The sequence below is a fragment of the Salmo salar genome, chromosome ssa15, assembly GCF_905237065.1.
Source record: "Salmo salar chromosome ssa15, Ssal_v3.1, whole genome shotgun sequence".
Taxonomy (NCBI): domain Eukaryota; kingdom Metazoa; phylum Chordata; class Actinopteri; order Salmoniformes; family Salmonidae; genus Salmo; species Salmo salar.
Genome location: NC_059456.1, coordinates 87629294 through 87641966, shown reverse-complemented (window position 1 = coordinate 87641966; position 12673 = coordinate 87629294). Strand labels below are relative to the sequence as shown.

Genomic DNA, 12673 nt, shown 5'->3' with positions numbered 1-12673 from the left:
CTGATCCTCAGCTGACCCGGACTCCCGGAGGCAGGGTGGCCCTCATCTGATCCTCAGCTGACCCGGACTCCCGGAGGCAGGGTGGCCCTCATCTGATCCTCAGCTGACCCGGACTCCCGGAGGCAGGGTGGCCCTCATCTGATCCTCAGCTGACCCGGACTCCCGGAGGCAGGGTGGCCCTCATCTGATCCTCAGCTGACCCGGACTCCCGGAGGCAGGGTGGCCCTCATCTGATCCTCAGCTGACCCGGACTCCCGGAGGCAGGCTGGGGGTAATTGTCGCCCCCTTTCTTTATTCTTTTTTACTCAGAGCCGGGGTCGGTGGAGCTCCCAAGTGACCAGCAATGGGGCCAACAGCCGACTACCTGCCTCCTCTACTCTGACTAACCTTAATTAGTGACCACCTCCCTGGGCTTCCCCTAAACCTGGGGCTGGGGGGACCTCTTTGTGGTCCTCAACTCATCTGAGGGGAAGGGGATAGACTGAGAGATAGAGACTGGTAGAACAACAGCTGCTGATGGGGACATAACTATCTGGTTCCTATGGAAGAGCAGCATCCTCCTGAGAGAAATTGCTGTAACCTACAGTAATCTGATTCTCACACATCCATGATAGCCATAGAATCTCTCGAAGCCACATTGTATGTGAGTGAACACATGAGGTTAAACACATTAACTTGAACACATTAGCACATGATGATCTATAATGTATTTACAAAAACAATCAACAGTGCATATGATGATCTTACATGGAATGCTCTTTCACACTGACACACACACAAACATAGAGATATAAAAGCCTTTATACAATAAGTGTTGAATAGACAAAGTGTAATGAAATGTATTTTGTGTTGACAAGAGAATCTGCAGGGATGCCTGAGGAACGCAAAGAATAGTTTTTTCTAACATGGTCTACTAACGCCATCTAGTGTTACAATCTGAAACATTCTAAATAGAGCAAACACCAGTGGGTTCAGCAGAGTGACCGTGATATACACTGAGTGTACATACAGAACACTAAGAACATATTCCTAATATTGACTTGCACCCCCCCCGCACCCCCCGCCCCCTTTATACAATACCCCCACCGCCCTTTTGCCTTCAGAAAAGCCACAACTTGTGGCTCCCTTGGGGCTCAGTTGGTAAAGCATGGTGTTTGCAACGCCAGGGTTGTGGGTTCGATCCCCACGGGGGACCAGTATGTTAAAAAAATAAAATGAAATGTATGCATTCACTACTGTAAGTTGCTCTGGATAAGAGTGTCTGCTAAATGACTAAAATGCAAATGTAACTTGTCGCTGTCAAAAGTGTTCCACAGGGAAGCTGACCCATGTTGACGCCAATACTTTGGGTGGTGCACTATTCTTGATACACACAGGAAACTGTTGAGCATGAAAAACCCAGCAGTGTACCTGGCACTTACTACCATACCCCTGTTCAAATGCACTTTTATCTTGCCATTGACCCTCTGAATGACACACATACACAATCCATGTCTCAATTGTCTTAAAATTCCTTCTTTAACCTGTCTCCTCCCCTTCACCTAGACTGACTGAATTAGATTTAACAAGTGACATCAATAAGTTTTCCCCTGGATTCACCTGGTCAGTCTATCTCATGGAAAGAGCAGGTGTTCTTAATGTTTTGTACACTCAGTGTAAATCTAAGGTTAATTCAATAATAAACATTTCATGGCACTATAATTAGCAATTACAAACCAAACATGAATCTGGATTCTGCCTGTCTCCTTAAATTCCCAATTATTCAACAAGTAATGGTTTTAAAACCGTACATTTGAAATAAGATAAGGTTATGAGATTTATAATGTAGATATTTACAACAATTGCTCCAACACCCTTGAGTGTGGGTTGTGAATCATACTGCATAGAAATACATACAATTATTAACTGAACAACAGTTTGAAATCGTATACTTTACTCCATTGATCCAGGTGGATTTTATTCTCACCACAGGGTGCCCTTGAAGACATAGAGTCCAATCTCTAATTTGAGGCCAGATACGTCATTGTCCCGTCATTGTCTTTTCCTTGACCCCCACCTTATTCACACATCACCCCAGTGGGTATAGGTACTAGCAGGTACTCCTGTCCAGGGGGTGTACTTGTACATCAAGCTGCCTCGCACTACAGAAACAAGAGGTAAGCTCCTGCCATATGGGCCGTTCTGGCTCGGACAAGACTACTTACCAGTGGGCATGTTAGTGTCTCAGGTATAAGTCATCATCAAAAAGGGCACTTGGTGTTGCAGAAGTCTCCTGACTCGAAGAGGTTGCAGACATTGACCAAAGGGAACATAATGGCAGAGCCAAGCAGAGAGCCTGTCTGTGCCGCTGCTCCACACCACACCAGGGCGCTGTGGCTCTCGTCCCTCAGGATGACACCCACCATTACCTTCACATAGGACAGGGTCCCCGTGAAGAAGACCCAAGACAGAACCTGAGGATTACATTGTGACTTTATTAGTTAGGTAACACGTACTATTCAAGTGTAAGAATTCAAGTACCCTAGCACGACATACCTGATTCTATACTAATCAAAGGTTTGATGATCAGTTGATTAGTGGAATCAGATGTGTAGTGCCAGGGGGAAAACTAAAATGTGCACTCCCAGGGTTTCCCAAACGCGGTCCTGGGCCCCCCGGGTGCATGTTTTTTCCCCCCCCTAGCACTACATAGCTGATTCAAATAATCAAATCTTGATGATGAGTTTGTTATTTGAATCATCTGTGTAGTGCTAGGGCAAAAAACTAAACGTGCACTGAGTGTGGGCCCCAGGACCGAGTTTGTGAAACCCTACCATAAAGGACCGCAACAACTTTGTTACCTTTGCTTTTCTTGAATACCAAGGATCAATAACTGTGACAGTTTGATAGATAAGTGTTTCTGAGAAAGTGTCTCTAGACTGAGGCCTATTTCTACAGGTGGAGTTGTCACTCACTATGATGGTTTCTCCCAGCACAGAGCCTTGTAGTACTGGACATGGACTCATGGCAGCCATGGCCATGTTGTATCCTCCAAAGACTGAGCCCAGGAGACACAGTACACCCAGCAACACTAGTGACCTGAGCGCAAAACAGGAAACCAGAAAACAGTTTGCTAACTGTATATCTGAAGAATGTCATTTAACATAAAGATAACCACTGAGATTGCTGCAGTGATGGGTAGCTGAATGTCTATGTCAGAGTACAAGCAATATCTATGTTCACCTGAGAACGCTGTAAAAAATGGTTACTTATTGAACAGCAGGAAGCAATTTCTGCACATAATGCTGTCAAAGCTGAGATAATAATACATATTGATTTGAGTGTTTGTCCATAAATGTTTGTTGTTGCTTTATCGTCAATAAAAGAGGAAAGCTTGAGGCTATTTGGGGTTTTACCTTTTAGGAAAGAACAGGGCGACTATACAGGCCACTGGGTTGGCACAGGATGCCAGAGCCGCCGACAGGTGATAAGCCAGGTTACCGTAGGGCATGCAGGAGTACGTCTGCACCGAGGGCAACAGGCCGTTGGTTGCCCCGTTCACACAGACCACCATGAAATAGATAAAAGCTAACTGATAAACAGAGTGGCCTGGTTTAGCCAGCTGTGGCCTAGCCTGACCTGATTCCTCACTGTGGGGTTTTGGGTTAGAGTTCTGCACGTCTGTTACCACTCCAGGGTTGTCGAGACCGAAGCAGACTGACGCCACTGTGTCAGTGTCTGAAACCAGGTTCTCTGTGGACAGTTCAAAGCTGCGTGGGAACCTGTTGAGGGCAGAGAACCCCAGCAGGCTGATGCACATCATCGCCGCCAAGAAGAAGAAAAACACCTCTGTGGAAAAGTTGGGCAGTAGATACTGGGTCTGGACAATGTATATGTCCTTTTCAGTGAGGTTACCAGAGGACTGAGTGCCATTTACACACTTGGCCATGCCGACGCCCTGGCCAAGAGCCACCAGACCAGGGATAAAGCCACTCAGGCCCTCTCCAATGAAGTAGGTGGTGATGTAGTGGGCTGGCAGCTGCATCATGAAGGGCAGGAAGGTAACAGAGGAAGTACAATCCACCAAGGCCAGGAAAAGGGTTAGAATAAAGAAGACTGTGCTCCGTGGTGCCGCTGCCACCACCGTGGTCTCATCCCAGAAGAACGCCAACTGTACACAGGCCAGGACGCCAATGGACAACACACTGTAGATGACAGCGCTCTCCCTCAGCCGGCCCGGACACAGCTTGTGCATGACAGTGACCAGCAGAGGCCCCAAGTTGGCCAGCTGGATGATGACTGTCAGGTAGGATGGTAGTTCCCAGCCCTCGGGGAGGGTGTTGACAATGAGGGGGAGCTCCACCCACAGGCCATTGACAGCCACCCAGGAGCCCAGGCCGAAGCAGCAGGCCAGAACATGGACCAGCAGAGACATGGCTGTATTGTAGCTGGTCCCAGTCAGGTGAGGTGAGGTGAGGTAGTCTTCTGGAGGAACTTCAGATCTGAAGTGAAGATATATCTGATTGAACAGTTTAAACCCGGCCAGCCTTCAGAACCTAGAAAAAGAGGAAACTAGAGATTATCTTAAGAAATACTGAAAGTCAGTAGTGGTGCGTGGGTAAAATCACTGGGGAATCAAAGCCAGAAAAAAAGCCATATTGCAACCTATATGTTGTTATAATTGCATTGTTTGTTCTATAACCTGTTAGTTTCAATGCTTTGCCACCGTGATATATAGGCCTAAGGGCCGAGACAATAAGAAGACACAGTGGTAGAATAAATTCAATCATACCTTTGTTTCATCACAAAACCGGAGAGCAACATCTGTCCACAAAGCATATTGCATGTAACAAACAGTTACATGACCTACAGCATGGTCAAGCAAGTTAATGTTTCTGATATTTTCAGACTACTAAACTAAACAACTATTGAGTTAGAACCAATGAGAGTTAATGCGAGTTGCAAAGAAAACAGGAGCTTCCTCCACTATTCCAGAACCATTTCATCTTCAACATTTCAACATCATCAAATAACCTATAAGCACCTACTTTGTATGCTTAGTCTAATACAGTGACAACTAAAATATATCAAAAACAACTTAGTCCAATCAATGTAAGCTAAATAAGCTGTGGCTGTCTATTGTTCTGACATTGTCCTCTCTTTCATGTTGACGAAACGGTCTATGACTGTGTTATACAGTACACGCTTTTAGTTTTTGCTGTCCTACGCTACCTGGCTAGAATGCTTGCTCGCTAGCCTAACTTCCTTTAATGGGCAATGATGAGCCAGCTAGTTAAGGTTAGCCTACTACATCTACCTACATACTGAACTTCCATCCTCTAAGGGCCAGGGGCACAATGTATGAATTTATGGTTGGATCAGAATTGCTGTTATAATCAATGACCAGTACGGAGAATTAAATAAAACCACAAGTCTAAATCCCTATCTCCATCCATGGCTAATTTAGGAAAGAAACTATTTTAGGTAGCTAGATAGCCACTGCAGGACAACGACACAACGAGATGCAACAATTCAATTTTTTTCTGTCAATTATATTTTGCTTTTGATGTGATGTGATTGGTGTGAAGCCAAATCCAAACTGGCTTCCCTTGGTGCACCAGGACCATTCACAGTTGAGCTCATTAAGGTTAGCTCAATGCTAGCTGGCTATTATTGTATACTTTTTTTATCAAGGGAGGCGAAATGCTTGCTGGTTTCCATTGCATTCAATGCTACGGGTTTCAACAATGTCATACTCTTTTTGACCAAACAGCATCAGATAGATGGGTTACACATACAGAGACAGAGGGGCGCTGTTTCACTCGCTCTGATGCTTTTCCGGTGAGATACTGTATATTCAGCTTCTTGCGAATTGAATGAAAATTATGAAACACATTTTGGGGGAAAGCCTGGCTTCCCTTGGCATCCATTAATACACGCCACTGCTAAAATACACTGCTGCTAAAAGTATCAAGCTAGATCGAGGATGAAATGAGTAGAACAATAATAATATTGGTAAAAATGTTAAGTATTATAGTACCAAATCTCTCTGCAAGGATCTATCAACAAGTAGGCCTAACCCTAGCCTAGACCAGGGGTTCCCAAACATTTTCACTCAGGCTCCCCTTCCAGCATTGGGAACACTGGAAAACTGCTGATGCACTATCAATTTCGAAATTGCACCTTGTGCATTACTGCAACTTTCAGGAGTAAGTTGAAAGCCAGACTGAGTTCCTTTTTTATTTTTGGGAACTACTGGCCTAGACCATGACCATCGTTACTGTATAACCAAGAGTAAATATCACATTGTTATTGTGGGTTTACCAAATCAAAGGATCAGTTTTGCCTTTTAGATCATAATGAATCAGATTAAATAGAAAGATTCTAGATCAGCACTCCTACTCTGAGACTCTTTGTGGATACGTGCCCTGTTATTGAATGTGCATTCATTTTGTCATTGGAATTTGATCTTTAACTTTTTGCCAAACAGCTTTTAACCCTACTGTTTTACACTTTAGCTGTGAGTCACACAGGGTGAAGCAACCTGGCATAAGCAGATCTAGGTCAACTGGTTCAACTCTGATGCTCTCTGCGTGCCCTGTAATTTATGCAAAGGGTGTTGTTGCTCAAGGGTGCAAATGTCACATGTCACACTTTGAAATGACTGGTTTAGTTAATTAGTTACACTTTGATTACCTAAATGTTATACTGCATGTTAAATAAAAAAAATAAATGTAAGTCAAGGACAAATACCTAACTAACTGTGTAGATGGAGTAGTGAGAATCAGATGTATTGTATTTTTCAATTATACAGAGATGAGACCATGAAACCTTGAGACAATACTAGCAATTGTAACAGAGAAGTATTCAGTCTACTCAACGCATTCTTCTTACATGTCAAGCAGCTGAAGTAATTTTCACTTCCCTAACCCTTCCCTCTAGAAACACAACGTACCATATGGCTGTGGGGGCCAGCCGGATGCCTAACTACGACCCAGATCACACAGGACACACACTTCTCAGAGGCCTCAACTCGTGACAATCCAAACCTAGAACTGGCTCAAACTTCACTCTCTGTACCCAAAGTAGCAAATGTTTCACTCTTCTCATTGTTCAGCTAAACATTTGATCAGTTTCATATCAACCATTGTCTGTAACGATGCCATGTATACACAATTAAGAATGACTATATTATTCTTGAGACATCATTTGCTTTATATTTACTGGCTGTGGCTTTTAAGGAACTGGTGCTATTAGCATGTGTATTTGCGCATGGCCACCTGCACCTCAAAGCTCTGTATTAAAACGTTTACTTCTGGAACTCAAGTCTCCTCTTTTACTTTTAAAAAGTTAACATTGTTACTGCACAATGGAAAAGTCTAAGAGGGATCCTTGGGAAGTCTAAGTGGGAACCGACATCACTTGAAATTTAAAATGGTCCATTGAAATTTAAAACAGTTAAAGTAAGGGTTAAGGGAAGGGTTAAGGTTAAGGTTAGGGGTTCAGGTTAGGAGTTAAGGTTAGGAGATAAGGTTATGGTTAGGGTTTAGGGCAGGGACATCCCAAGGATACCACTTAGCACAATTCGGTCTACATGGCCCTGCTCATTTCCTATCTCTGCTAGTGAAAATCAGACAGGCATTTAGCTTCCACACAGGATTTCATGATGTTGGGCCTAACAAATGAGACAATGTCAGAGCCAATACCATCACATACTGTGTATCTGGCTTACAAAGCACCAATGTGTTACAGTAATGTAGATGGTCAGTGTGAACTGCAAGAACTTTCACTACATATTGATCACTATTATCTTTTGTCAGGGGAATGGATAATCAGAATCTGCCTAAAAATACCTTCTTTACAATATTGATTTGAAATTAATACACTTTAACTTCCATGATTGTTCCATTGCATGACCATAGGGCAATATTACATTTCCAATACAGCTCATAGGAACCAAGAAGATAAAAAAAAGTATACTCACAGGTTTCTTGAGCCACTGAATGGATGCCTTATTGAGGAATCCAACATCCTCCCTCTCTCATCTTATATACAGACCTTTGGGACAATGCCACCGGCTTCTCCTTCACACACAGGCAGGAGGAGAACTAGGGAACTAGTGCCTTGTGGGTAGTTCAGAGTCCAGTCCAGTAGTCAGCTCCACCGTGTAAGAGTAAACTGAGCAGCTGTGCAGCTGTGTCCTTTTTAAATCTGTACAACAGCCATAAAGTTAGATACATAATAGAGATGGGAAGTCCCCTTTCCTCTGCCTGCCCAGCCCCGAGAGACTAATGGGAGACCTATGGTCTCTCATCTCATTCCACAATTATGTGAATGGGAAATTCAGGAAGAAAGCGAGGTTGCTTATATCAGAGGTAGTCAGGTAATACAACCCAGGGTGTGTGTGTGTTTTTGTGTGTGTGTAAATGATTGGGATGTTGTATGGTCCTTTTAATCATAACAATAATATCCAATAAAAATCCATCTGTTTATTGACCTACAGAATATACATTGATTAAGACATGAGAGGGCATCTACTCAACATCTTTGACCAATAATGACTCTGGTGAACACTAACTGAGATTCACATGAACTTTTTATTACCAACAACAATAGTCCATGGGAACAATAACAATATCATTGATCCCTCCCGAGTGGCGCAGCGGTCTAAGGCACTGCATCTCAGTGCTTGAGGTGTCACTACAGACACCCTGGTTCGAATCCAGGCTGTAGCACAGATTGGAATATGTTCCGGGATTCTTCCAATGGTATTGAGGAGTACACCACATCAGTCACTGGCATTATCAATAAGTGCATCGAGGATGTTGTCCCCACAGTGACTGTACGTGCATACCCCAACCGGAAGCCATGGATTACAGGCAACATTCGCACTGAGCTAAAGGGTAGAGCTGCGCTGTCAAGGAGCGGGACTTTAACCCGGAAGCTTATAAGAAATACTGCTATGCCCTCCGATGAACCATCAAACAGGCAAAGCGTCATTACAGGACTAAGATCGAATCGTACTACACCGACTCCGATGATAGTCGGATGTGGCACGGCTTGCAAACAATTATAGACTACAAAGGGAAGCACAGCTGAGAGCTGCCCAGTGACACGAGCCTACCAGACGAGCTAAATAACTTCTATGCTTGCTTTGAGGCAAGTAACACTGAAACATGCATGAGAGCATCAGCTATTCCGGTCGACTGTGTGATCACGCTCTCCGCAGCCGATGTGAGCTGAGATTTTCAACCTCTCCCTGTCTGAGTCTGTAATACTAACATGTTTCAAGCAGACCACCATAGTCCTTGTGCAAAAGAACACTAAGGTAACCTGCCTAAATGACTACAGACACATAGCACTCACATCTGTAGCCATGAAATGCTTTGAAAGGCTGGTCATTGCTCACATCAACACCATCATCCCATAAACCCTAGACCCCCTCCAATTTGCATACTGCACCAACATATCCACAAATGATGCAATCTCTATTGCACTACACACCGCCCTTTCACACCTGGACAAAAGGAACACCTATGAGAGAATTCTATTCATTGACTACAGCTCAGCGTTCAACACCATAGTGCCCTCAAAGCTCATCACTAAGTTAAGGACCCTGGGACTAAACACCTCCCTCTGCAACTGGATGCTGGACTTCCTGACGGGCCGTCCCCAGGTGGTTAAAGGTAGGTAACAACACATACGCAACGCTGATCCTCACACGGGGGGCCCTCTGGGGTGCGTGCTCAGCCCCCCCTTGTACTTCCTATTCACTCATGACTGCACGGCCAGGCACGATTCCAACACCATCATTAAGATTTGCTGATGACACAACAGTGGTAGGCCTGATCACCGATAACGATTAGACAGCCTATACGGAGGAGGTTAGAGACCTGACCGTGTGGTGCCAGGATAACAACCTCTCCCTCAACGTGATCAAGACAAAGGAGATTATTGTGGACTACAGGAAAAGGAGGACCAAGCACGCCCCCATTCTCATCGACGGGGCTGTAGTGGAGCAGGTTGAGAGCTTCAAGTTCCTTGGCATCCACATCACCAACAAACTAACATGGTCCAAGCACACCAAGACAGTCGTGAAGAGGGCACGACAAAACCTATTCCCCCTCAGGAGACTGAAAATATTGGGCATGGGTCCCCAGATCATCAAAAGGTTTTACAGCTGCACCATCGAGAGCATCCTGATGGGTTGCACCACTACTCAGGCCCCGACCGCAAGGCACTACAGAGGGTAGTACGTACGGCCCAGTACATCTCCGGGGCAAAGCTTCCTGCCATCCAGGACCTCTATACCAGGCGGTGTCAGAGGAAGGCCCTAGAAATTGTCAAAGACTCCAGCCACCCTAGTCATAGACTGTTCTCTCTGCTCCGCACGGCAAGCGGTACCGGATCGCCAAGTCTAGGTCCAAGAGGCTCCTAAATAGTTTATACCCCCAAGCCATAAGACTCCTGATCAGCTAATCAAATGGCTGCCCAGACTATTGCATTGCCCCAACCCCCCTTGTTTTTAATGGACTTGCCTAGTTAAATAAAAGCAAACAATCACAATCACCACTGGTGTTGTGTGTGTACTGTCCCTTTAATAAATATTTAAGCCCATTTTATAATGTCCACGAGGGTCTCAATAACTTTATAAATGCTTAACTTTGATTATAAGATTGCCCAGTTTTGATGGATACTATTCCCTCTGATATTACTTCATGAAGAGCATAATAATTGTAATATTGTACCTGAAAAGATCAATAAACTACCCACCTTTATTACTAACCACGTATCCATCCAGTTTGTATGCAAGTAAAGTCATACCGTATTAAAAAATTACATCAATGGTAACAGGAAGTTTCGGTACAATTGTATAAATGCAGACATCATTTGTTCGTTTGAAAAGCTGGGATCTTTTTGTATCAGTGAAATGTATTATGTGAAAAATGGCGGTGGAAACGCCTTTATGTAAACGCTGGCTGCAACCTCATATTGATATACACTGCTCAAAAAAATAAAGGGAACACTTAAACGACACAATGTAACTCCAAGTCAATCACACTTCTGTGAAATCAAACTGTCCACTTAGGAAGCAACACTGATTGACAATAAATGTCACATGCTGTAGTGCAAATGGAATAGACAACAGGTGGAAATTATAGGCAATTAGCAAGACACCCCCAATAAAGGAGTGGTTCTGCAGGTGGGGACCACAGACCACTTCTCAGTTCCTATGCTTCTTGGCTGATGTTTTGGTCACTTTTGAATGCTGGCGGTGCTTTCACTCTAGTGGTAGCATGAGACGGAGTCTACAACCCACACAAGTGGCTCAGGTAGTGCAGCTCATCCAGGATGGCACATCAATGCAAGCTGTGGCAAGAAGGTTTGCTGTGTCTGTCAGCGTAGTGTCCAGAGCATGGAGGCGCTACCAGGAGACAGGCCAGTACATCAGGAGACGTGGAGGAGGCCGTAGGAGGGCAACAACCCAGCAGCAGGACCGCTACCTCCGCCTTTGTGCAAGGAGGAGCAGGAGAAGCACTGCCAGAGCCCTGCAAAATGACCTCCAGCAGGCCACAAATGTGCATGTGTCTGCTCAAACGGTCAGAAACAGACTCCATGAGGGTGGTATGAGGGCAAGACGTCCACAGGTGGGGGTTGTGCTTACAGCCCAACACCGTGCAGGACGGTAGGCATTTGCCAGAGAACACCAAGATTGGCAAATTTGCCACTGGCGCCCTGTGCTCTTCACAGATGAAAGCAGGTTCACACTGAGCACGTGACAGACGTGACAGAGTCTGGAGACGCCGTGGAGAACGTTCTGCTGCCTGCAACATCCTCCAGCATGACCGGTTTGGCGGTGGGTCAGTCATGGTGTGAGGTGGCATTTCTTTGGGGGGCCGCACAGCCGTCCATGTGCTCGCCAGAGGTAGCCTGACTGCCATTAGTTACCGAGATGAGATCCTCAGACCCCTTGTGAGACCATATGCTGGTGCGGTTGGCCCTGGGTTCCTCCTAATGCAAGACAATGCTAGACCTCATGTGGCTGGAGTGTGTCAGCAGTTCCTGCAAGAGGAAGGCATTGATGCTATGGACTGGCCCGCCCGTTCCCCAGACCTGAATCCAATTGATCACATCTGGGACATCATGTTTCACTCCATCCACCAACGCCACGTTGCACCACAGACTGTCCAGGAGTTGGCGGATGCTTTAGTCCAGGTCTGGGAGGAGATCCCTCAGGAGACCATCCGCCAACTCATCAGGAGCATGCCCAGGCGTTGTAGGGAGGTCATACAGGCACGTGGAGGCCACACACACTACTGAGCCTCATTTTGACTTGCTTTAAGGACATTACATCAAAGTTGGATCAGCCTGTAGTGTGGTTTTCCACTTTAATTTTGAGTGTGACTCCAAATCCAGACCGCCATGGGTTGATAAATTGGATTTCCATTGATTATTTGTGTGATTTTGTTGTCAGCACATTCAACTATGTAAAGAAAAAAGTATTTAATAAGATTATTTCTTTCATTCAGATCTAGGATGTTGTTTAAGTGTTCCCTTTATTTTTTGAGCAGTATAGTAACGAAGTATCGAAGTAAATTTGGAGTCACGCGATTATCTAATTATCGATGCTTGACTGACGTTTAACAAATATTTTTTCGCTCTTATCCATAATAATCTCATAATGTAGACTTGA

General features: G+C 44.9%; 1 protein-coding gene across 1 annotated transcript; it reads right to left on the bottom strand.

Annotated features, from left to right (window-relative positions):
* Nucleotides 1-688: 688 nt before the first annotated feature.
* On the bottom strand, nucleotides 689-8205 carry LOC106572482 (solute carrier family 52, riboflavin transporter, member 3-A). Its single transcript, XM_014146706.2, has 4 exons — nucleotides 7964-8205; nucleotides 3396-4535; nucleotides 2955-3078; nucleotides 689-2453 (listed from the first exon to the last, which is right to left on the bottom strand). The coding sequence occupies exons 2-4, from the start codon at nucleotides 4412-4414 to the stop codon at nucleotides 2241-2243; spliced, it is 1356 nt and encodes a 451-aa protein (XP_014002181.1). The 5' UTR covers nucleotides 4415-4535; nucleotides 7964-8205; the 3' UTR covers nucleotides 689-2240.
* Between the last annotated feature and the right edge of the window lie 4468 nt (nucleotides 8206-12673).